The sequence below is a fragment of the Aquarana catesbeiana genome, linkage group LG06 (genome assembly GCF_042186555.1).
Source record: "Aquarana catesbeiana isolate 2022-GZ linkage group LG06, ASM4218655v1, whole genome shotgun sequence".
Classification (NCBI taxonomy): Eukaryota; Metazoa; Chordata; class Amphibia; order Anura; family Ranidae; genus Aquarana; species Aquarana catesbeiana.
In genome coordinates this window covers 282709575-282734609 of record NC_133329.1, presented here as the reverse complement: position 1 = coordinate 282734609, position 25035 = coordinate 282709575, and the positions used below count along the sequence as shown (strand labels likewise).

The window sequence follows — 25035 nt, the reverse complement described above, 5'->3', positions numbered from 1 at the left end:
GTGTGTCCAATTTCTCTAGAGTCACGAGTCCTAAAGGATTCCATAGCTATTCCTTTATGCCAGAAACAACGTCCCGGGGACACGTGACCATTAAAGTTTACACTTACAGTAACTGTAAGCAGCTTTGCCTATTGTATGCAAAAGCACTGTGGTCTCAGGTTTCCCTTTGGCTCAAGAAACCTAATATGAGGATATATAAAGCAGGTAATATAATGCAGGCTTTACAGCTCACAGACAGCTCAAGTGTATTGTGCAATACACTATGTGGTTTCATAGCAACATAAGACGAAAAAAGCCAGCATGCTGTATGCAAACCATTATCTGCTGCTCCTTCAGTAAGCCGCAGCAGTACAAGAAGAACAGGGAAACTATACCAACCCGGGTAAGAAAATATTACAATTTCCCTATTAACAATGTCTATTGCATTAGATTTGTAAATGTATATATATATATGTGTGTGTGCGCATTTGGAGCCTTGACCATATACTGTTGCCTTATTTAGATTTCTGTTTCTTCCTCTTACTGTATTCTTCACATTGGAAACATCATTTTAAGAAGTGCTTTCAATAAACATGCATTCTACAAATGTAAAGCACCCATTAAAGGCTAAGCAGTGCCACGGGCCAAGAAAAAAGATAATCATAGAGATTTGACTGTATTTAGCTGTGTTAGGAACTATATTTAGATGCGTATTTTAATGCGTGTATTCTATGCCTAAAATACAAGCCTTTACTCTTTTCCAATATGCTTCTTAGAGTATATATGTATATGCAGATCTCTCTGTGCATTATTCTGCACATCAGGCACATCGAATCACAGTTGTTGACATTTCAATTTTTAATGAGAAATGGTGCTTTAAATAATATTTGCCCTGTTTATAACCATAGCCACAGGTTGACATAGCACATCATTACATTTTAGAACTGATATGCTATAGAGACCATGCTGCCCATAGTGCTAAACATTGGTTCTTACATAAATTCAGCACTTGGAGGGTTAAAGTTGAACTTCCGCCTGGCAGCACTAGGGTCGCCAGTTTGAATCCCACCAACCACAGCACTACCTACATGCTCTCACTGTGCCTGCCTGGTGTCCTCCCACACTTCAAAGACATGCTTGTAGGTTAATTGTCTCCTGTCTAAATTGTCCCTAGTATGTGCATGTAGGAATGTGAACCAGGGACCTTAGATTGTAGTATCCATGAGGGCAGGGACTGATGTGAATGTACAATATATATGTAAAGTGCTGCGTAGATTGTCACTACTATATAACTCCGGGCACTAAACTTTTCATAAAAAATTAAAATAAAAATTAAAAAATTATATATATATATATATATATATATATATATATATATATATATATATATATATATATATATATATATATATATATACACACACACACACACACACACACAGTACAATATTGCCAAAAGTATTGGGAAATGTTAGACATGAGCTTGTTGTTGGAAAGTCTGACTGTGTGTATGCTCCATTGAACATTTGCTTTTGACTTGGACTTTCCGCCAACAAATTTTTGATAGCAGGTTCTCAAATTTTCCACCAAACAAGGTTTAGGAGAGTGTCTATGGGAATGTTTGACCATTCTTCCAGAAGCGCATTTGTGAGGTCAGGCACTGATGTTAGACAAGAAGGCCTTGCTCGCAGTCTCCACTCTAATTCATCCCAAAGGTGTTCTATTGGGTTGAGGTCAGGACTCTGTGCAGGCCAGTCAAGTTCCTCCACCCCAAACTCGCTCATCCATATCTTTATGGACCTTGCTTTGTGCACTGGTGCACAGTCATGTTGGAACAGGAAGGGGCCATCCCCAAACTGTTCCCACAAAGTTGGGAGCATGAAATTGTCCAAATTATATTGGTAGGCTGATGCCTTAAGAGTTCCCTTCACTGGAAATAAGGGGCCAAGCCCTACCCCTAAAAAACAACCCCACACCAAAATTCCCCTCCACCAAATGATTTGGACCAGTGCACAAAGCAAGGGTTAGAGTCATTGAATTGGGTCAGGGTTACTAGAGGCCAGGGCTGGATGACTCATTGTGGCAGCTCTCTAATACCACCCCCCCCCCATTTCCAGAACATTGGGGAATGTTCTGGAACTAGTGGGTGGGAGTGAGGAGGAGCTGTGTTGAATATTTATGGGCCCTTGGCCAATCCCCAGGAGTGGCCCTGGCAGGGAACTAAGGAAACCCCATAAATAGACATGGGCCATGCCAACTGGGGAGTTGAGTGGAATATGCAGAAGCAGTGCTGAGGGAGGCTGTCGGTGGCCCTTAAGGAACCCCTTACCGGGGGGGTCGCCTCGGGCTGGACCTCGGGAAAGCTGCCCTGGAGGGATTCCACCACTGGAGGCAGTTGGGGGGGATTCATGCTCAAGAGGCAGCAGGAGAGAGCAAGCAGAGACAGTGAGTAGTAGGGACAAGACAAGGGGAGAGACTGTCAGCTGTAACAGCGTTCTCTTGAAGACTGCAGTGTGCCAAGTCTTCACCTAACCTAGCCCTGGGGAGTCTCCATAGGTGTGTGCCAGTCGGTCAGGACTGGTGCAGGGAGTCAGTCAGGGGGACTGGGAAGAAGAGAACCAGGTGTGGCTGGTGGCACCCAGGTGGGCTAGCATTCTGCAAGCAAGTGGAACTGGGATCAGTGGCCACAGGGAAGCAGAAAGAACTGTGTTATGCTGTTCACTCCATTTGTGCTACTTTGTCAAGGGGGCTGAGAGTTCCTGCCTGTAATGGGCCTTTGCTGAAATAGTGATATACTGCTATTTTCACCAGGAGTGAGCAGCAAGTGCTGTACAAAGGATCCAAGTTTGTGCAGGAGGAAGGAAGAAGAAGATCTGTGTTAATAGGGAGGAAGTTGTCCCTTTGTTCTGTGTTTGAACATTTTCAAGTTGGGCCAGTGGCATATCATCCATTTGTGCAGGGTGTTCACTGCACACAAGCCCACAAAAAGGGGGGCCCACTGTGACCCACACTGCATACATGGATGAATGTCCCTTGATCAGGACGATGATCGGTCTTGGGGGGGGGGGGGGATAGTTGCGAGCACCAATCTGCCTGCATGGCTTTTTTCAAACGGTCGTTCTCCTCCTCTGCCTCCCACGGCTGTCAGCTATAATGCCATAGAGATCGGTGCTTGCAACTGTCACTCTGCCACACCGATCAACCCCCCAGTGTCCGATGTGTCCTTTTCCTCCAGCCCGGTGTTCTCCAGCCCCCTGTCCTCCTCCTCTAATCGCTGTGTCCTCCTCCTCCAGCCCCATGTTCTCCAGCCTCCTGTCCTCCTCCTCCATCCCCCCCCCCCTCGTTGTGTCAGGATGGAGAGCAGAGGAAGGGACCGGTTAATATGTAATTTACCAACCTCTTCCTTTTTCTGAATTGGACATAGAGAGCGATCGCTACCATACTCTCTCTATGTCCTGTAATAACTGAGCAGAGTAACCTTTGTGTTACTCTGCTTCAGTTTATGAATGGACAGGAAACACTGTCTCCTGTCCATTCATCTTCAATGCTGAGAAAGGGACTGGGGAATCTGTGTCCTCAGCCTCTTTTTCTGTCTCATATGGGAGATGTCAGGGGTCTGTTTAGAACCCTGACATGTCACCAAAGCCCCCCAGCTGAAAACAAATATGATAAAAAAATGGGTAAAAAAGAATATGGGATAAAAAACACCAACCCCGCCCGCCCTACCGATACTGCCCACAGTCCCAACCCCCTCCCTCCCAAAAAGCATTGTGAAAAAAAATAAAAAACAAATTAAATTGTAAAAAAAAAGAAATGAAAAAACTATTGACACCATCCACTGCCCCTTACCCCCCACCCCCTTTCCCAGAAGCACTGTAAAAAAATAAAAATAAAAAAAATTGTAATAGATAAAAAATTATAAAAACAAAAAAACTGCTGACACCATCCAGTGCCCTACTGTCACTGTCCATTATCCCCCAAATCATTGTGAAAAAGTAATACAAAAATAAATTGCAAACAATTATTAAAAAATAATAAAAATAAAATAATTCTGACACTGTCCATATGTATATGTGTGTGTGTGTGTATATATATATATATATATATATATATATATATATATATATATATATATATATATATATGTGTATATATATATATGTGTATATATATATATATATATATATATATATATATATATATATATATATATATATATATATATATATATATATATGTGTGTGTGTGTGTGTGTGTGTGTGTGTGTGTGTGTGTGTGTGTATATATATATATATATATATATATATATATATATATATATATATAAATATATATATATATATATACTGCATATTTTTTCAATATCTACTAAGGTTAGAGATCAAATTTATATGCAAAAAATACTTTTGCAAACAAAGTTGTAAAATAGCCACATCATTACTGTGCTGTACATAGCCTGTGCAGAAAGCAGAGCTGCAGGAGGGACTCAGCAGGCCACACCCACTGCATTCCTGGTTGAAGCTGGCGTGACGTCAACCACCTCCGAGCCTGCCCACTGAACCGCTGGTTCAGAGGAGAAATCTGCAGAGGAAGAGGCTATAGAGGAAGAAGAAGAGGGGGTGGAGGAGAGATCTGTGGCAGAATCACCACTAGCATTTTGGAGGCGTGGTGGCGGAACAAGCTCCAACAATACTGAACCCTGTCCTGCATCCTTCCCAGCTGCCAGCAGAGTTACCCAGTGAAAGAAAGGTAACGTCCCTGTCCATGCCTGCTGGACCATGAGTCAGCAGTAATATGCACCTTACTGCTGACCGCCCTGTCCAACGAGGCCAAGACATTGCCTTCCACATGCTGGTAAAAAGCCGCAATGGCCTTCCGTGAAAAGAAATGGCGTTTGGGAACCTGCCACTGAGGTACCGCACATTCCACATATTCACGAAAGGGGGCAGAGTCTACCAGCTGAAAAGGCAGCAGTTGCAGTGCTAGCAATTTGGCCAAGCTAGCATTCAGACGCTGAGCATGTGGATGGCTGGGACTGAATTTCTTTTGACGGTTTAGCAACTGGGGTAGGGAAATTTGCCTGCTAAAATCAGATGGAGGTGTACTGATAGCAGATTGGCTGCAAGTACTTGGAACACCTATTGCTATACCTTCATTCCTCTCAGTGCAGGTTTCTAAGAGGATTGGAGGTATAGTGGGGTTGGAGAACCCAGCTGATGAGGAGCAAGGAGAGGTCCACCTTGTTCTTTGATGTCAGTCTTTTAAGTGCTGTTGCCAACGGACTGCATGGGAGGTCTTCATATGTCTGGTCAAGCATGTGGTGCCCAAGCGGCTGCTGTTTTGGCCACGCTTGATAGGCTTCAGACATATGTTGCAAACAGCAACAGTGCGATCTGCTGCACACATGTCAAAAAAGGCCCACACCAAAGAACTTTTCAAAATATGTGGGGAGTCAGCAGCGCCCTGCACCTGCTTAGCTCTGCGGTGTGATGCAACAGGGTGGCTGCCCTTAAGCTGCCCCCTGGAGGGCATCCTACCTCGTTGGAGATGTGCCTCCTCCTCTTCCTCTCTTCTATCAGGCACCTAAGTTGAGTCAGTGACCTCATCATCCCCTCTCCCTCGTCACTGGAGCAAACTTGGCAGTATGCTGCAGCTGGGGGAACATGACTGCCAGTTTCTTGACCTTCTTGGGCACCCCCTCTCTCTAGGCTGACATTACTCCCTTCCTCAACCTGGGTACCATCATCGGAGCCTTCAAATCGCTGCGCATCCTCCTGCAGCATGTACCCGACACTGTGGTCGAATAGTTCGGGGGACCCCTCCATGCATGAGGGTGAGGCTAGAGAAGGAGTCACTGCTGACATGGAGCCAATGGAATAGGCCGCTTTGGCAGCTGCATTGGCAGGCAAACTACTCTGAGCCTGGGTGACGAAGGATGAGGATGGCTTTGTTTTCCATTCCATCAACTCTTATGCATGTTGTGGCTCAATAACATGGCCAGCTGCAGGAAAAAAGGACAAGCGTGCCCCACGGCCACGTGCTGAGGATGCACCATGTCCACAACCAGCACTGTCGACTGTAGACACGGCGTGCCTTTTTTTAGTGGCCTGTGAGCGTCTGCCTCTTCTTGGTGGCTTTCCGGACATGCTGTAAATTTTGTTTAGCAAAAAAAACTACACTGTATTGTGTACTGTGTACACCACCAGGAAAGTAGTAGCAACTGCACTAGGGGTGCATGGTACTGTGTACACCAACAGAAGTGTAATAACAACTATGGGTGCACTGTATGTATTGTGTACACCACCAGGAAAGTAGTAGCAACTGCACTAGGGGTGCACGGTACTGTATACACCAACAGAAGTATAATAACAACTATGGGTACACTGTATGTATTGTGTACACCACCAGGAAAGTAGTAGCAACTGCACTAGCAAAAAAACACTACACTGTATTGTGTACTGAGTACACCACCAGGAAAGTAGTAGCAACTGCACTAGGGGTGCACGGTACTGTATACACCAACAGAAGTTTAATAACAACTATGGGTGTACTGTATTGACCACCAGAAAAGTATGAGCAACTGCACTATGGGTGCACAGCACTGTATACTGTATACACCTATTGAAGTATATTAGAAACAGTACACCAGGAACGGCCTGCAGTCAGATATAGCTAAACTGGATACAGTGGATATATATATATATATATATATATATATATATATATATATATATATATATATATATATATATATATATATACACATTTATACACAGGGCTTTTTTTCTCGGAGAATAGGTGCAGGAACTCCCTCCGTCTGAGTCACCCCTTGTCTCTGCCCCCTACCCACCTCTGACCACTGTCCCTTGGTTTCACCTCATACCCACCTAACAGTACTGCCCCTTTTAGAGAATACAGAACCAAGTATCATTTTGTGGCGCTAAATCATTTGTATGGAACATGTTAATGATAAAAAGGAAAGCAGTAAAATAGATCCCCTGCAGCCAGCAACAATAGAATCCCAGCAATAGATTCCCACACAACAATAGACCCCCCCAGCAACAATGGACTCCACCCCAACAACAATAGATTCCCTGCAGCAACAGTGAACCACCCATAACAAAATATCCACCCAGTAGCAAAATATCCACCCAAGCAACATTAGACCCCCCCAGCAGCAACAACAGATCTCCCAGCAGCCAGCATCAATGGAACCTCCAGCAGCCAGTAAAAATAGACCTCTCCCTCAACAGTAGATCCCTTCCAGCAACAATAGATTCCCCATCAGCAACAATAGACCCTCACACAAAATCAGATCCCCACCAGTGACAATAGATCCCCCAGCAGCCAACATCAATAGACCCTCCAGCACACCCCACAGCCCGTGCTATTACATACACTCAGTGCTGGAGGTGCCGGAACTGCGTTCCCCCGCGTTCCCGCTGAAAAACAGCCCTGTATATAGACTGTCTGTGTATATATATATATATAATATATATTAAATACACTGCAGCTAACTGAATAATCTGCCTGCCTCCTCAATCTAAATGACACTCTTTCTCTGTCCACGCCAATGACACACTACACGAGGCCGATGTGCAGGCGGTCTTATGTAGTGTGGGGTGTGGACTTAGTCCCCCTGAGCCATGATTGGCCAAAGGCACTCTGCCTTTGGCCAATTACTGCTCTGTTAGCTGAGGGCGCTGTGATTGGCCAAAGCATACAGGTCATGGTGCATGCTCTGGCCAATCATCATACAGCAATGCACTGCGCTCCTGCAGTGCATTATGGGCCGTTACACACCGCTCGAATTTGACGCGAACGACCCATAATGTTCGGTTTTCGACGAACGGGCGAACAGCCAATGTTCGAGTCGAACTCATGTTCGACTCGAACAGAAAGCTCATCCTTAGTGAGCAGCAGTGTCTGGCCTTAACACAGGAAGCTCCAGCACATAGGCAAAGTTTCACACTAGAATACTGCACAGATCTGGAAGAAATACACAAAACACATCAAGATTCTAGGAAGAATATACATGTCTGTTGTATTTAGACAATGTTTGGTTATCCCAGAGGTTAGTTTTAAAGGAGAAGTATGGGAAAAGCTTTTTTTTGGCCATTGGCTCCCGCTGCTGTCAATCACAGCCAGTGAGCTAATCAGGAGACAGAGTGACGGGGCTGAGTCACTGCTCTGTGTGTGAATGGACACATAGAGCCACTGGTCAGGGGCGTGCCTGCTTGGGTGCCCCCAGAGCAATCTGCTTGTTGTGGAAGCACCCGGCAGGAGAAAGGCCATGAGTGCGGGCGCGGGACCTTAAAAGAGGAGGATCGGGGCTGCTCTGTGCAAAACCACTGCACAGAGCCGGTAAGTATAACATGTTTGTTATTTTAAAGAAATAAAAAACAAGACTTTAATCTCTCTCTAACCACTTGCCAACCACCGTCCGCATATATACTGTGGGCGTGACTCATTGTCCGCCGGCCACCCACAATCGCGGTACAGAGAGGCAGAACGGGGATCTGGCTATGTAAATAAGGCGGATCCCTGTTCTGCTGTTACTAGTGATCAGGAACAGCAATCTCTGTGCTGTCCCATCCCCCACACAGTTAGAACACACCCAGGGAACAGGCAAAAACAGAAAATGAAAGCTGCGCTCAAGGTAAAACATAAAAATGTGCAATGTGATGAAAACTAAGCAGCCTGCATCGAGATCTAGTCTCCAAATCCCACCATAGACAATAATACAAAAAAGATGCGGCGCTAAAACATAATTAAATGGTCCGATGCTTCCCTCAAATATTTAGGAACCCAGATCCCTAACGACCTCAAACACACCTTCGGACTCAACTTCCCACCATTACTAACAAAGACTCGCGTACTTCTGGAAGAGTGGAACAAGGGCCTACACTCCTGGTTCGGCAGGTGCAATTTGCTAAAAATGTCTATACTACCGAAATTTTTATACTTATTTCAGGCACTACCGGTCAGGATCCCACCCCAATACTTTAAGCAAATACATTCCCTTTTTATTAAATTTGTCTGGGCGAATTCAAAACCTAGGCTGCGCAGGAGTTACCTGACATTACCCAAACAATTCGGTGGACTAGCTCTCCCAGACTTGCGGAACTATTACCGGGCAGTTCACCTAGGTAGAACAATAGACTGTAACAGACATGGTCAAAACAAACTCTGGACGCAATTAGAACAGGCTCAGTCCACAGTCCCCTTGAAGGGTGCGGTGTGGTGCTTTGACCAGCTCCCACCAGACTTGAAGACACACCCGGTAATAGGCACAACCCTTAAAATAGGCACATATATTCTCTCTACTACCTCCATCTCCTCTAGAGACTCCCCTCTCTACCCGATATTGGGAAACCCGTCTTTCCCCCCTGGTCTAGAACAATCAGAGTACAAGACACTTGCAATGACCGGTAAGGACCGAGCAGCACGTTTTCTGGTTGAAAACCAATGGCCCTCTATCTCAAATCTAACTGATGCGGAGGGACAATTCCAACTACCGTTCTGGAAAGCAATTAGAATACACCACTTCTTACACTCGATCCCTAACCCAGCACAATTTAACCGAGATTTAACGACCTATGAAGAGTACTGCACAGACGAGGGAACGTTGCCACGGGTACTGTCTAAAACATATGAATTGCTCAATTCCCCTATTGAACAACCTGACCTGGCATTTATACAGCAATGGGAAACAGATTTACAATGCAAGTTTACTAACACACAAATTCAAACGATTATCAGATTCTCTCTAAAAACATCTATCTGTACAAAAATACAAGAACTCAATTATAAGATCCTGACCAGATGGTACTACACACCTCAAAGGCTACACACGTACTTTCCTAATACTACAGACAGATGTTGGAGATGTCAGACTGACATTGGGACGCTCCTCCACATCTTCTGGTCTTGCCCTCTGCTTCAGCACTTCTGGACAACAGTCCGGACGATCACCCAAAAATTTACAGACCATGTGATAAGCGATGACCCAGCTTTCATCCTGCTCCATGCCACTTCAATACCCGCACGGAGATACAAAAAGTCCATAATCAGACACCTACTGGATGCAGCTAAATATTGCATCCCACTTCTGTGGAAGAAATGCACACCGCCGACCATTGGGTTATGGCTACGCAGAGTGGAGGAGATCAGGAGGTTGGAGGACTTGGTCCTGACGACACATAACAAACAAGAACAACATTCCAAGACATGGAGGCTATGGATGATGTTTATATTCTCTGATGAAGGGATGGCGCTACTTGCCACATGAATAATAAAACCCCACAGATCTGAAGATGGCGTGCCATGTCGCCCGGGCCCAGGACCAACCCCCCTCCCTCCCTCCCTACCCCTTCCCCTCATCTCCTCTCTGACTCCCCTTCCCCTCCTTCCCTTTTTTTTTTTTTTTTTTTATCTCCTACCTCACTGGAATTTCTACGCTCTTTTCTTTTTCTTTTCCACTTTAACCACCATACTTTAGCTTGCCCTGCCTCTCTCTTAACATATCTCTCATCTATGATTATATGTCCTTTGGTCACTCAGGGAATGGGCAGTAGAAACAGATGTGCAACCACAAGGACGTGGTGAGACCTACTGTACACCGTTTTATCTTGTAGATGGAAAATATGGAAGACGTCAATCCTATTTTGATTATAGCTGGTACAGATGTTAGGATTACCACTGTCGCATCTTACTAAATGTGAACACCAGTTGTTAAGAATGGCACTGTACAGCAGTATCTGTCGCTTCCATCCTCTTATTTATTTGAGTTTTGCTTTGTTTTCTCGGCTCTTATTCTTTGTCTTTGTATATTTTTGTATATTTTTGTTGTTTTGTTTTATTCTTTGGAAAATAATAAAACTTATATTTGAAAAAAAAAACATAATTAAAAGCTATAAAATGAATTAATAATCAATAATATTGGTAAACATAAACAATATCATACACTAATGTCCCAAAAAATAATTAAAGAACAAATATTGAAATAGATAAGTGAATGGAGTCCAAAACCAAAAGGAAGTCCGTGATAAATTAGGAAAAAAAATGCCAGAAAAGGCCACAACCAAGATGAGGATGCAATGGGGGGAATCTTCTATGGTTCCTCACACCCGAGGTGGAATATCAGATATGCTTACCAGATCCCGTTGACCGCTATTACAGCGGTCAAAAACGGCACAGGGAAATTTTGGGGCTCCCCACAACCTCAGCTTAATGGTACCGATAAGCGACAGATGATATCTCAGGATTCAAAGAGAAAAGGAACAATCCATCGTGTAATACAGTCTACACAATCGTTTTATTAAAAAAGGAATTGCACTTACAAAGCATCCATGAAGTGATCAGCATATCGCGTACAAATAAAAATCAGCGTCTCCGTCTACTGCCTCCGCCTTCCTAGTTCGTATACAGCCCTACACAAGAACGGACGTGGTGACGTCGTAGGCTCCTCCCTACGCGTTTCGTCACAAGCGGACGTCGTCTGGGGATTGGCCACCCAGGGAACACCGTTAACCCCTTGATCGCCCCCTAGTGTTAACCCCTTCCCTGCCAGTGTAATTTATACATTGATCAGTGCATTTTTTTAGCACTGATCACTGTAATAATGTCACTGTTCCCCAAACAGTGTCACTTTGGGGGTCAGATTTGTCCGTCGCAATGTCGCAGTGCCGCTACAAATCGCAGATCGTCGCCATTACCAGTAAAAACAATTTAAAAAAGTCCATAAATCTATCCCCTATTTTGAAGACACTATAACTTTTGTGCTAACCAATCAATATAAACTTATTGGGGTTTTTTTTTTTTTTTTTTACCAAAAACATGTAGAAGAATACATATTGGCCTAAATTGATGAAAAAATGTGGTTTTTTTTAATTTTTTTGGGGGGGGGATATGTATTATAGCAGAAAGTAAAAAATATAAATTTTTTTTTCAAAATTGTCAGTCTTTTTTTGTTTATAGCGAAAAAATAAAAACCACAGAGGTGATCAAATACCACTAAAAGAAAGCTCAATTTTGGGGAAAAACACACAGTGACATAGCGCCGTGTCGCAAAAAATGGCCTAGTCATTAAGGGGGTAAATCCTAACAGGGCTGAAGTAGTTAAAGTGGATGTAAACCAGATTCATGAAATTTGAGCTGGGCACATATATCTGCAGTGTTGGGGGAGGTTGCTATAATCAGATTAGCAGTCACCTTGCAGTCTAAGAGCAGAGCTGTGCACATTCCTTTCTTCCTTGGCCTATGAGGAGAGGGGGTGTGTGCCTTTCCTCCAATCGACTGTTTTGGCTATATGCCAATAATCCACGCCCAGTGCTAACAAGGAATAGAGAAACTTTACCAAAGAAGAACACTTTCTAAAGAATATATACAGATGAAGACAGCAGATATACATGTAAAACTTAGGTAGGGAGATTTGTTTGATCTCTGTGTATCGTCTGAGGCTGTTCACGTCACTGGGTATATGTGAGGGTTTACATCCACTTTAACCACTTCAATACAGGGGACTAATACATCTTCCTGCCCAGACCAATTTTCATCTTTCAGCACTCTCACATTTGGAATGACATTTGCGCGTTTTTATTTTTTGCGCTACAAATAAAAAAGGAACAAACATTTTGAAAAAAAAAGTTTCTTTGTTTCTGTTACAAAACTTTGTAAATAAGTAAGTTTTCTCCTTCACCGATGGTCACTGATGAGGCTGCACTGACAGGCACTGATGAGGCAGTGCTGATTGGCACTGATAAGGTGGCATTGATGAGGTGGCACTTATATGCAGCACTGATAGGTGGCACTGATGGGCACTGATAGGTGACACTGATAGGCGGCACTGATGGGCACTGATAGGTGACACTGAAAGGCAGCACTGATGGGCACTCATAGGCGGCACTGATGGGCGCTGATAGGTGGCACTGATGAGCACTCATAGGTGGTACTGATTGACACTGATAGGTGGCACTGATAGGTGGCACTAGAGAGCACGTAAAGGTGGCACTGGTGGGCAGCACTGATAGATGGCACTGATAGGCAGCCCTGATCAGAGACACTGGCAGGCATCACTGATGGGCACAGAGTGCAATCCCTAATGGGCAATGATTGCCATCCCTGGTGGGCTCTAGTGGACTTACCTGGTGGTCATGGGTGGGTATCCCTGGTGACCATGGGTGGGCATCCTTGCTGGCCATGGATGGACATCCCTGGTGGCCATGGGTGGGCATCCTTGGTGGTCCTGGGTGGGCATCCTGGGGGGGGGACTGCACTGATAATCAATCAGTGCATACCCCCATGGGCGAAAGATTTTTCTTATGAAAATCATAACTAAGAACTTCTTTCAAATTTTGCACCATAAGTGGGCTGCAGCAATGGCTGATTTTCGGGAGGCCATTATATTTAAATGATTGGCCATGTTGGAAATTTTTGGACAAACCAACTAATTTCTAATCAATGATAGGAGAATCTTGCAAGAAATATAATCGGAAAAGAAATGTGCATGGGCTGTGACCTGGAAAGAGAAGAAGATTCCCAGCCACACATTTTCTTTTCTGTAGCAACATGAAGGAAATTGAAGGCTTGGTTGGTCAAATTTTGAAATGAACAGTGGCACCATCGGATCACAAAATGGAAAGAAAACTTGTTCGGAATTAGACCCAAGGCTTTAGGCCTTAGATAGGGAAAGAGGTAGAACATCCATCAAGTTCTGGTGCCCTCCAAGTGTCCGTTAGTGGCATAGGTAAGGGAAATATGCCAGAAAGATCCGTTTAAACATTTTACTGTCATAATATTTTCACTGATTCTGTCACTGTCATTGACAGGGTGGGTGCTCTGAAACACATATGGAAAGAAAACGCCTCAGAAAAGAGCTTGAGAAACTTCTGTAAGTAAGCCATTACTTCATCTCGCATCTTCTGTAAGGTCTGTATTCGTTTCTGTGGGGGATAAAAGTTTCACAAACACCAATATAGAGTAAACATGATAATACTGTCCTAATGAGAAAACCTTGTAGATGCCATACAGGATTTGTAATCCTATGTTTGTGTATTTACTTGTATCTATGTATTTTTCTGCAGTATGAATATGAACAGAGTCTTACAAAATGTAAGGATTAATTGTTGGCCAATGGCCACAACTACCGGGGATATGCAGAAAATACAGTATGTGTTCATGCTGCATTTCATTATGCCGGTTCCCTGAGTAGGAGATGGACTTCAACTCTCCTAAGGAGCAAGTAGATTTACATTCTTGTATTTGTTTTTCTATGTTGGTTGTTTTGTGACTCTTTGCTAAAATCATTTAAGTTAATTTTTTTCCTCATTAATGTACACACAGCACCCCATATTGACAGAAAAACACAGAATTGTTGACATTTTTGCGTATTTATTAAAAAAGAAAAACTGAAATATCACATGGTCCTAAGTATTCAGACCCTTTGCTCAGTATTTAGTAGAAGCACCCTTTTGATCTAATACAGCCATGAGTCTTTTTGGCAAAGATGCAACAAGTTTTCACACCTGGATTTGGGGATCCTCTGCCATTCCTCCTTGCAGATCCTCTCCAGTTCTGTCAGGTTGGATGGTAAACATTGGTGGACAGCCATTTTTAGGTCTCTCCAGAGATGCTCAATTGGGGTTAAGTCAGGGCTCTGGCTGGGCCATTCAAAAACAGTCACGGAGTTGTTGTGAAGCCACTCCTTCGTTATTTTAGCTGTGTGCTTAGGGTCATTGTCTTGTTGGAAGGTAAACCTTCGGCCCAGTCTGAGGTCCTGAGCACTCTGGAGAAGGTTTTCGTCCAGGATATCCCTGTACTTAGCCGCATTCATCTTTCCCTCGTTTTCAACCAGTCGTCCTGTCCCTGCAGCTGAAAAACACCCCACAGCATGATGCTGCCACCACCATGCTTCACTGTTGGGACTGTATTGGACAGGTGATGAGCAGTGCCTGGTTTTCTCCACACATACCTCTTAGAATTAAGGCCAAAAAGTTCTATCTTGGTCTCATCAGACCAGAGAATCTTATTTCTCACCATCTTGGAGTCCTTCAGGTGTTTTTTAGCAAACTCCATGCAGGCTTTCATGTGTCTTGCACTGAGGAGAAGCCTCCATCGGGCCACTGGTTGACTTTCTACAACTTTCTCCCATTTCCCGACTGCATCTCTGGAGCTCAGCCACAGTGATCTTTTGGTTCTTCTTTACCTCTCTCATCAAGGCTCTTCTCCCCTGATAGCTCAGTTTGGCTGGACAGCCAGCTCTAGGAAGGGTTCTGGTCCTCCCAAACCTCTTCCATTTAAGGATTATGGAGGCCACTGTGCTCTTAGGAACCTTTAGTGCAGCAGAAATTTTTTTGTAACCTTGGCCAGATCTGTGCCTTGCGACAATTCTGTCTCTGAGCTCTTCAGGCAGTTCCTTTGACCCCATGATTGTCATTTGCTCTGACATGCACTGTGAGCTGTAAAGTCTTATATAGACAGGTGTGTGGCTTTCCTAATCAATTTCAATCAGTATAATCAAACACAGCTGGACTCAAATGAAGGTGTAGAACCATCTCAAGGATGATCAGAAGAAATGGACAGCACCTGAGTTAAATATATGAGTGTCACAGCTAAGGGTCTGAATACTTAGGACCATGTGATATTTCAGTTTTTCTTTTTTAATAAATCTGCAAAAATGTCAACAATTCTGTGTTTTTCTGTCAATAGAGGGGTGCTGTGTGTACATTAATGAGGAAAAAAAATGAACTTAAATGATTTTAGCAAATGGCTGCAATATAACAAAGAGTGAAAAATTTAAGGGGGTCTGAATACTTTCCGTCCCCACTGTATACATACACATGAGCATCTCTGGAGAGACCTAAAAATGTCTGTCCACCAACGTTTACCATCCAACCTGACAGAACTGGAGAGGTTCTGCAAGGAGGAATGGCAGAGGATCCCCAAATCCAAGTGTGAAAAACTTGCATCTTTCCCAAAAAGACTCATGGGTGTATTAGATCAAAAGTGTGTTTCTACCAAATACTGAGCAAAGGGTCTGAATACTTAGGACCATGTGATATTTCAGTTTTTCTTTTTTAATAAACCTGCAAAAATGTCAACAATTCTGTGCTTTTCTGTCAATATGGGGTGCTGTGTATACATTCATGAGGGAAAAAAATGAACTTAAATGATTTAGCAAATGGCTACAATATAACAAAGAGTGAAAAATTTAAGGGGGTCTGAATACTTTCGGTCCCCACTGCATATATATATCTATATATAGATATAGATATATCTATATATAGATATATATATCTGTCTATCTCTCTCTCTCTGTCTCTCTGTCTCTCTCTCTCTGTCTCTCTCTCTCTGTCTCTCTGTCTGTCTCTCTGTCTCTCTCTCTGTCTCTCTGTCTCTCTCTCTGTCTCTCTGTCTCTCTCTCTCTCTGTCTCTCTCTCTCTCTCTCTGTCTCTCTCTCTCTCTCTATACATACATACATACATACATATCTATATGTATATATATATATATATTGTTATTTAAATGACTGTACCCAAAAGAGGGGATCATCAGTTTTGTGGGGTTTTAAAGTCAGCAGAATAAGGCAGCATTGGCAAAATAAATGATGTGTAAAATATAGTTAGAGAGAGAGGCTGAGCCAGTCCATGGTTGTTGGGAGATCCCAACCAAATTGTCGCGATCTTGCCCCAACCTGGACCATCTCTTTGATGTCAGCCGACAGCGTGCTTCAGCCCGCTGTTGGCTGATAATGGGTCACAGGAGTGCAGTCCTGTGATCTACAGGAGAAGTATAGCCAAAAGAGCTTTAGTTGTACTTCTCCTTTAAGCCCTCTCCCCTCCCTTCGTTTTCATCTGGTGATCTCGCCAGTAACACACCATCTGTATTACAGTGCCCCCACTCTGGATGAATGAGCACAAGGGGACAGCAGCATTGTTAATCTTGGGGGAGGGGAGTGTTAGATGTACTAGCAGATTTAAATACACTAGCAAATTGAAGCCAAACTCCAGCTAGTACTTTATAAGAAGTTATGGCAACAGTTTGTTTCCTTTTGGTCTAAAGCACCCCTGTCAGAGTTAAATGGTTTGTGTCATCTGTGCAACTGATACATTCTGCCAGAGAGCTTGTTCTTTTGAAAAACAACAAAATTACTGGCTGGATTACCAGGTGAAAACAGAAGAAAGAAAGCTTAAAAGAGAAGACAGTGCCTAGACAAGGTCCTTTAGCACCCAAAAAAAAGGTCACAATGTTTCCCCTATCATGAGCTGTGAACTACATCAGTAGCATAGGTTGCAGGTTTTGCCCTTTTGCACCCCTTCCTGCTGAAGCACCCAAGGTAGTGTCTCTTCTGCCTACCCCTAGGCCCAGCCCTGCAGATACATAAAAAAAATGGAGAGCAGTGTGTATTAATGCCTACACTATTCATATATAACACATTTTACAGTCCAGGGGAGGTATCGTCAATTTCTGCCCTTAACAGAATAATGTACAAAAAAATCACTGACTTAGATCTGTGTAAGCATGGCTTACATGGTGTTAATTGCCTATGGTCTCCTTTTATCTTTCCCCAATTCATTGATCTACTATGCCTAAAGCCTAGTACACTCTGCAACAAAAAAAACCTGACATCTCAGATAGAAGAAGCTGTACTAACAATCTGATGTTAGTACAGTGAACGCCCCTGCTGTTCTATTATTTTCCGATAGGGGGCGGCCCCCTCCGCCAGGACACTCCATACATTCCTCTCAGCCAACAGCTGAGAGCGCTGATCGGGAGTCGGTGGGCTGCTGGTTTTCCAGTCAGCCGTCTCAGCCATGTCAGAGCCTTCAAGCAAGATGAACAGTGAGCAACACAATTGTGATATCACCAAATCTAGTTCCACATCTGGTGAGACAATCTATCAGATGCAGCAGTACTCTAGCTCCCACACTGCAGATATACAGCTATAAGAATGTAGGCACAGGGGTAGCTAGGCACTCTCACATACCAGGAACACCACTGCTATTATTCAGTAGGAATTTTAGACAAAAGGTAGATTTTCAGGGTACTGCTTAAAGTGATTGTAAGGGTAATTTTTTTTTTTTTTAAATAACAAACATGTCATACTTACCTCCACTGTGCAGCTCTTTGTTCACAGAGTTGCCCCGAACCTGCTCTTCTGGGGTCCCCTGGTGGCTCTCGCGGCTCCTTGCCACATCTGATAACCCCCTCTGAGAAACACTTCCGCAAGGGGTTTACCTTGCGGGAGCGCTCCCAAGTCCAGCATTTGCGTCTATAGACACAGAATACCGGACTCTGCCCCGCCCCCCCGGTGCCTGCATCATTTGATTTGATTGACAGCAGCAAGAGCCAATGGCTGCGCTGCTATCAATCTATCCAATCGAGCCGGGAACCCGTGGAGAAGGAGCCAGCGCATCCCCGCCGACAGAATGAAGGGGTTCAGGTAAGTAAAAGGGGGGGGGGGCTAGGGGGCCGCTGACTGCCAAGTGTTTTTTCACCTTAATGCATCCTATGCATTAAGGTGAAAAAACACGAACCTTTACAACCCCTTTAAGCATAATTAAAGGATAAGCCCCTGTGACAGACCTAGCCGGGAAAGAGACTTTTGGAGGGGACTGTATGCTAGCCTCTTGCCGATCGATCGGGGGCCCTTGCATTTGGGGGAACGGTGCTCTTTGTGAGCTGTATGTCTGGGGACCCTGGATTTGCCATATTGGAATAGTGGCTGATTCATAATGCTGGGACAGATACTGTTAGGAGATGCTGATATAAATTCCAACACCTGTCTGTCTATTGTCTGCTAAAATGTGTATTGTAAATAAGTCTACTATGGGATCTAAGAGTCATTAGATCCCCATTGTTATTTGTGTTAATTAACTCTGCTATTGTGTGAAGAAGAGTTCTGTGTTGATTGTGATAATGTTGATTGGATTTTCTGAACTACAAGACGGCCAGTCTGGCCTAATGGTCATGTCTGAGTCATCTAGGCTGTCTAAAGGGATTAGTTAATTAGCTCATGTTAATTAGGTTAATTAGGTTACAGCTGTATTGTTAGAGTAATATGAGCAGGAGGTCTGCACCTCCACGTTGAGTGTATAAAAGCCTGTATTTTGTCAATAAAGATAGATTCCTGGTTGAACTTACATACAGCCTGCCTGGTGTTTGTTCTGAGCTACACAACTGGGTTAGAACGGCACATAGCTGAAGTTCTAATCCCGGAGCATTGGATGACCGAACCATCAGACATTGCAATCTGATTCAATAGCTGCAGAGGAGTGTCGGGGGAGTGGAACCGAGCGAGCAAAGGGGCTCGTTACAGCCCCCAAGCCCTTTCCGAGACAATGGGAGGTAGACCCACTCTTCGCACCTGCTGTCACATTTTATACATTCCGCCTGCACAGCCGCTTCACTGGAATCTGTACATGAAAAAATGACAAGTCCAATATTTCACCGCAGCAGAAGGACTCATTTCAATGGACTGCGAGGGCACTGATGAGCGCCCTTATAGTTCATACAGTCTTCCTGCAGCTCTGAAACTAACAGGTACAGGCACAAAGCTGTTTGAAGACTGTGCAGAAGTCTGACATTGCAACCACAATTCACTGATGCAATGCCCTGTAGACTTCTGAGAAAAAAACAATAAATTCACATTTTTTTACCTGCAAAAACATATGCACTTATTTAAAAAAAAAAAAGTGAAATTAGCCTTTAACATCTCTAAATATCTCCTATAACATAGCAAATGTTCACATTTTTGAAGTTCATTCTCACTTTAAGCATTTAAATGTGTATATTTTTATATGCAAAGTTTATCCCTGCTAAGCATGGAAAAGTTAACAGAACTGGCTACTGTGCAAATATCATCTTCCACAAGTGTACAAATGTGAATTTACCCATTAGTATATGTAAATAAAAATCCTCTTTTTACACATTTTATTTTAAAGGGGTGACTACGTTAGCACTACTCTTCGAGAAAAGGAGTTTGACCCAAAAGGCAAGAAGGAATCCTCATGCCTGGATGACCTGGTAAATAAAAATACATTGTAAAGATATGACTGGTGCAACATTTAGTTCTCTCCTTAAGCCTAGGTTCACACTGAGGGTGGGTTTCAGTGGAACTCGCACGATTTCAAACCAGCATTTCAGTCTGACTTTGGGGGTGATTTGACCGAGATCTGTGCGGGTTTATGCACAAATGTCTATTAAAATTTCTCCTAAAGTCGCCAAAAGTAGTGCAGAAAGTACTTTTGGAAATTGTACCGATTCGGACTGTGCCATTGCCGGCAATAGGCTCAGATTTGGCATGCAATTTGACATGTCTAATGACATGCCAAATAGGCCCAGTGTGAACATGGACTAAAGAGACATTGCCATAAATAACCAAAAAGACAAATTGTTGTTTTCGACTGGGTTGATATTTTAATAAGGATTGATCACAGCTTGAGAAAATATTGTAAGGCCTCTTGCCCACTGCAGCTTGAAAAAGCTCAGTACAGCTTTTTTTTTTTTTTTACTGAGCTAAAATACAGCCCATTAATTGTAATGTGCCTATGCACACAGGCGCGTAAACAAGCGTTGTGCATTCTTCAGTAAAAATAAAATTAGAAAAATCTGCTTTTTTGGTCAGTAATTTATGCCTCATGCGCGCAAATAAGCATGAATGCCCGCAAATTCCCATTTACATATTGTGCAGAACGAGAACGCAAATGCATATACGCTAAAATGCACATACATACCCGCAAATACATACAAAAAAAAAAACCATCTGAAAAAGTAGATGCTCAAACAGGAGTATCATGTGCAAGAGGCCTAATAATACAATAAGAAATGTACATAAACAAGTGAACAAGTCAAGACATGACCTAATGCCCAAAAACCCTTTTCAGGGCAGAGTGTATGTTTATTTTTTATCAGGAGCCGATTTAGCCCCTGTCACAAAAGGTGAAGCTCAGAAGCTTACTTGGGCATCCTGCCACAAATTATTAATGATTCAGTATCTAACCTTGCAAAAAAGTAAATGGCCCAGTGTAGAATTGAGCCAACTCTAGCATTCAACTTTTACTCACTCCACCAGCCACCTAACACCTCAGATTTGAGAGGGATAGCTGTGACTGAAAATGCTGTGACCAAATACCTTAACCATTTATACTATGTTCATAGCTCCCAACTGTCCCTGATTTCGAGAGACTGTCCCTGATTTGGAGCAATGTCCCTCTTCTCCCTCATTTGTCCCTCATTTTGGTATGATCTATATAGTTGTAAATAAAAATGCACTTTTTATCTTTCAAAAGGTGTTTCCCAGTGCTAAACCTTTTATCCAGATTATAAATAATATATAATCTGTAAATTTTAAATGCCAATCTTAAGGACCAGTAGTGGTAAAAAAAAGTCCCTTGTGGATTTGATTAACTTTTTTTTGTTAATTCTCCTTTAAGGGGGTGTGGCAGGGGGCATGTCCTATGCCTATATACATTTGCTACTAGGTGTCCCACATTCCAATCTCAAAATGTTGGGAGGTATGTATGTTGTGTGATGATTCTTCCTATGTCATCAGTGGTGGATATGAATTGTAGAAAAGTGCTAAAATATTTCTATTAGGACTCTCGGTGTGGCCCTCAGGAAAAATTTTGTGGACTTTATGAAATATAACCCAACTCAGTTCACCCTGCTGTTTCATTTGAGTTTGACACGCCTGCCTTAGAGGAGACTAGATAAAAGGAGGGTCATAATTCATCCTGGACACCTGGGCCTGCTTATAACTTCCCCTTCTTATTTATCCTTCCTGTACTTTTGGGCCAATTAGGTTTCACCTTTAAATGTAAAGTGTATAGGTGGTCCTGCGCTTATAGGTATTGTTGGAAATGACCTTACCGGTACAACCACTCAGGTGGAATGTAAAATGCAAGTGAAAAATGAAAAAAGGTAGGTATGGCGTTGTTCTAGGGTGCAATATCTGCATGTGTTAGGATATCACAGTGTGACAATCTATGTGACCCTATATTAAATCTCAAGTGTAAACATGACTCACAATTCGAATGATTGAAGACAATAAATTTGCATAAAAATAAATATAAAAGTGCAAAGTGCTTCACTTGTGTAATCTAGTGCTAATAATACACATATGCGAAATTAATATCGTGGTTATATACAATTCATGTGAAAATTAAAGCGGAGTTCCACCTTGAAAAACATTTTTACATATTCACAGTCCTTAGTTCATAGTATTAAGAAAGATTTGGGGGTAAAAAAAATGTTTTTACTTATCAGAAATGCCCTGTTGCTATGTAGTGCCTCCTAATCTGCCACTTCTGGGTCTGTGGCACTCCGCATCACTTCCTCCCATGCCTGTGCTCCTGGGAAATGTGAATCATCATTTCTCAGGAGTCAGTGGGCAGTACTGTGAGCAAAAATCGCGTAATTTCCCGACAGGAAATGATGCAATTTAAGGAAGATAACATATATGTTGCCATAACATCGAGGCGGGACCTTCCTCCATCACCGCCCATTGACATGACAACTCTCTAGACAATCAGCGATACGGCTGCCGGAGCATCGTTACCTAGCATGCACCTCTCCATCGCAAATCAAGGAAGAGGTTGCGTTTGGGCTTCACATGCCCACAATCATCATAGCAACGGCCAGAAGAGGATTTTTTAAAATAGTAAGTAGGGATGGGCCATCCAGACCTTTCGAACACCGTGAAAGTTGGGACCCGTATAAGGAACCCCATTAAAGTCAATGGGACCGAACGTCAAAAATCAAAAGTGCCCATTTTGAAGGCTTATATGCAAGTAAATTGGGCATACAATGGTTATAGGGGTCTGGGTCCTGCCCTGGGGGACATGTATCAATAAAAAAAAAAGTTTTTAAAAAACCGTCATTTTTAAATGAGCAGTGATTTTTTGATTTTTAAAGTGAAAGCATAAAAATGAAAAAATCCTTCCAATATAGTGCCCGGGGGGTCCCCTTAGTCTATCTGTAAAGTGGCAGATCTGTGTCATGTCTAGAATCTGCTACAGCAATAATTGCATTTATAAAGCCAAAATAAATTACATTTTCCCTGCAAGCATTTTTCTGGTGTCACTTTGACTTTGGATAGAAGTAACCCTATTGAGGTACTCTTGATGAAAGCAAGAATTGGCCTTGCTGTAAAAAATTGCAATGATATGCACCTATCAAACAGGTGCAGAAAAATTACTCTTTTGGTGTCGGGGGCGCCTTCCCACCGTAACCCTATAACGGTACTCTTGATGAAAGCAAGAATTGGCCTTGCTGTAAAAAATTGTAATGATATGCACCTGTCAAACAGGTGCTGAAAAATTGTTTTTTCGGTGTTAATTGTGCCCATGAAACCTATACCAAAAACATTATTCCAGATGAAATGATTGAACACCCTCAAAGCTAGGCAGCCTCAGTCCTGCAGAGATTCCACATCCCAAACATAATCAGTGACATCGGCATCAGGGGCTTCATAGCTGTTAATCCAGGACTGATTCATATTTATAAAAGTCAAACTGTCCACGGAGTCTGTGGACAGACGCGTTCTATGATCAGTAATGAAACCTCCTGCAGCACTGAATGCCCATTCTGAAAGCAGAACAACAACTCAATAGCATACTGGGCAAGTTCTGGCCAGTGGTCTATTCTCATGACCCAGTAAGTCAGTGGATCATCAGCTGGAAAGCTCTCCACCTCTGTTTTGGCCTCAAGGTAATCGTCCACCATGTGATGCAGACGCTGCCGATGGGATGTGGAAGCTGACAGCCCTGGGCGGCGAGGACTAAAAAAATTCCGAAAAGCCTCACTTAGGCGGACGTCTTCTCCAATGCTCCTTTCTTGACCAACTGAATACTCAAAACTACGTTTTTCACGACACTGTAACCTACTGGAGTCAGGAAAAACATTCAATAAAATCCTCTTTAATGAGTCCTCAAGAGATTCTATCTTCTGCACTTTCTGTGGGGACGAATGAGTTCTGAGACCTTCCCCTTATAACGATGGTCAAGGAGGGTTGCCAACCAGTAATCATCCTTCTCCTTTATGCCACGTATTCTTGGGTTCCTTCGCAGGCTTTGAAGCATGAGGTTGCCTATGTGTCTCAAATTTGCAGAGGCTTGAGAAACAGACTCCTCGAGGTCACTCAGGATGACAGCATCTGGAACTTCCTCCTCCCAGCCACTTACTATTTCCAAGGGTCCTGGGGTTGGAAAGCCATTGGTTACAGATTGACGCATGTCTTCCTCTTCTTCAAAGCCTGTGAAAGTGCCAGAATACTCCTCCTCATCCTCCTCCCTTCTCTCCTCCTGTGTGTTCTGTGACATAGGAATGATGGTGTCTGGATAAAGTGGACCTTTAGAGGAAAGGAAGTCCTCCTCTTCCTCCTGCTGCTCTGCCTCCAGTGCCCTGTCCATAATGTCGAAGAGTCTGCTCCAGCAGGAACACAACAGGGATTGTGTCACTGATGCATGCACTGTCACGGCTCACCATCCTTGTGGCCTCCTCAGATGGTGACAATACAGTGCATGCATCCTTAATGATCAGCTAGTGGCGTTGGAAAAAAAAGCTGAGGCGGCCTGAGCCTGTTGAAGCAATGCATGGCACCTTTTAGCCTGACTCTGGGAATAGCCCTTTGAACGCTTAGGGGGTACCTGATGTTCATAAGACAATTCTGCAGAGGAGGGCACGGAGGTGGCCGAGGAGAATGAGGAGGAAGGGGTAGAGCTCACAGGTCTGGCATCATCACCACTAGCTGTATGGAGGCTTGGGGGCACAACAAGCTGCAGCATACGTGAAAAGTAGTAATGATTGGGAATCTGCCATTGTGGTACAGCACATTGTGCAAATTCATTGAAGGGGGCAGAATCCACCAGGCTGAAAGGCAGAAGTTGGAGAACCAACAGCTTTGACAGGCTTGCATTCAGACGCTGGGCATGTGGGTGGCAGGGACTATTTTTTTTTTGCTGCAGCAGATGGGGCAGAGAAATTTGCCAACTACAGTCTACAGCTGGTGGTGTGCTGCTGGTAGATGTGCTGCTAGGACATGGGACACCCTGTGTT

The 25035-nt window shown here is 43.4% G+C and overlaps 1 protein-coding gene across 3 annotated transcripts in view; it reads left to right on the top strand.

Moving 5' to 3' along the window:
• Window positions 1–25035, top strand: part of LG06H2orf80 (linkage group 06 C2orf80 homolog) — a 134032-nt gene that overhangs the window by 14544 nt on the left and 94453 nt on the right. For 2 of the 3 annotated variants that reach the window (XM_073633417.1, XM_073633416.1), the window contains exons 2-3: window positions 13809–13870; window positions 19923–20004. In XM_073633417.1, the coding sequence (XP_073489518.1) occupies window positions 13830–13870; window positions 19923–20004 (123 nt within the window). In that variant the 5' untranslated portion in view covers window positions 13809–13829. Of the gene's footprint in view, window positions 1–110; window positions 383–13808; window positions 13871–19922; window positions 20005–25035 lie in introns of those variants that run through there. The other variant, XM_073633415.1, reaches the window with a different exon arrangement.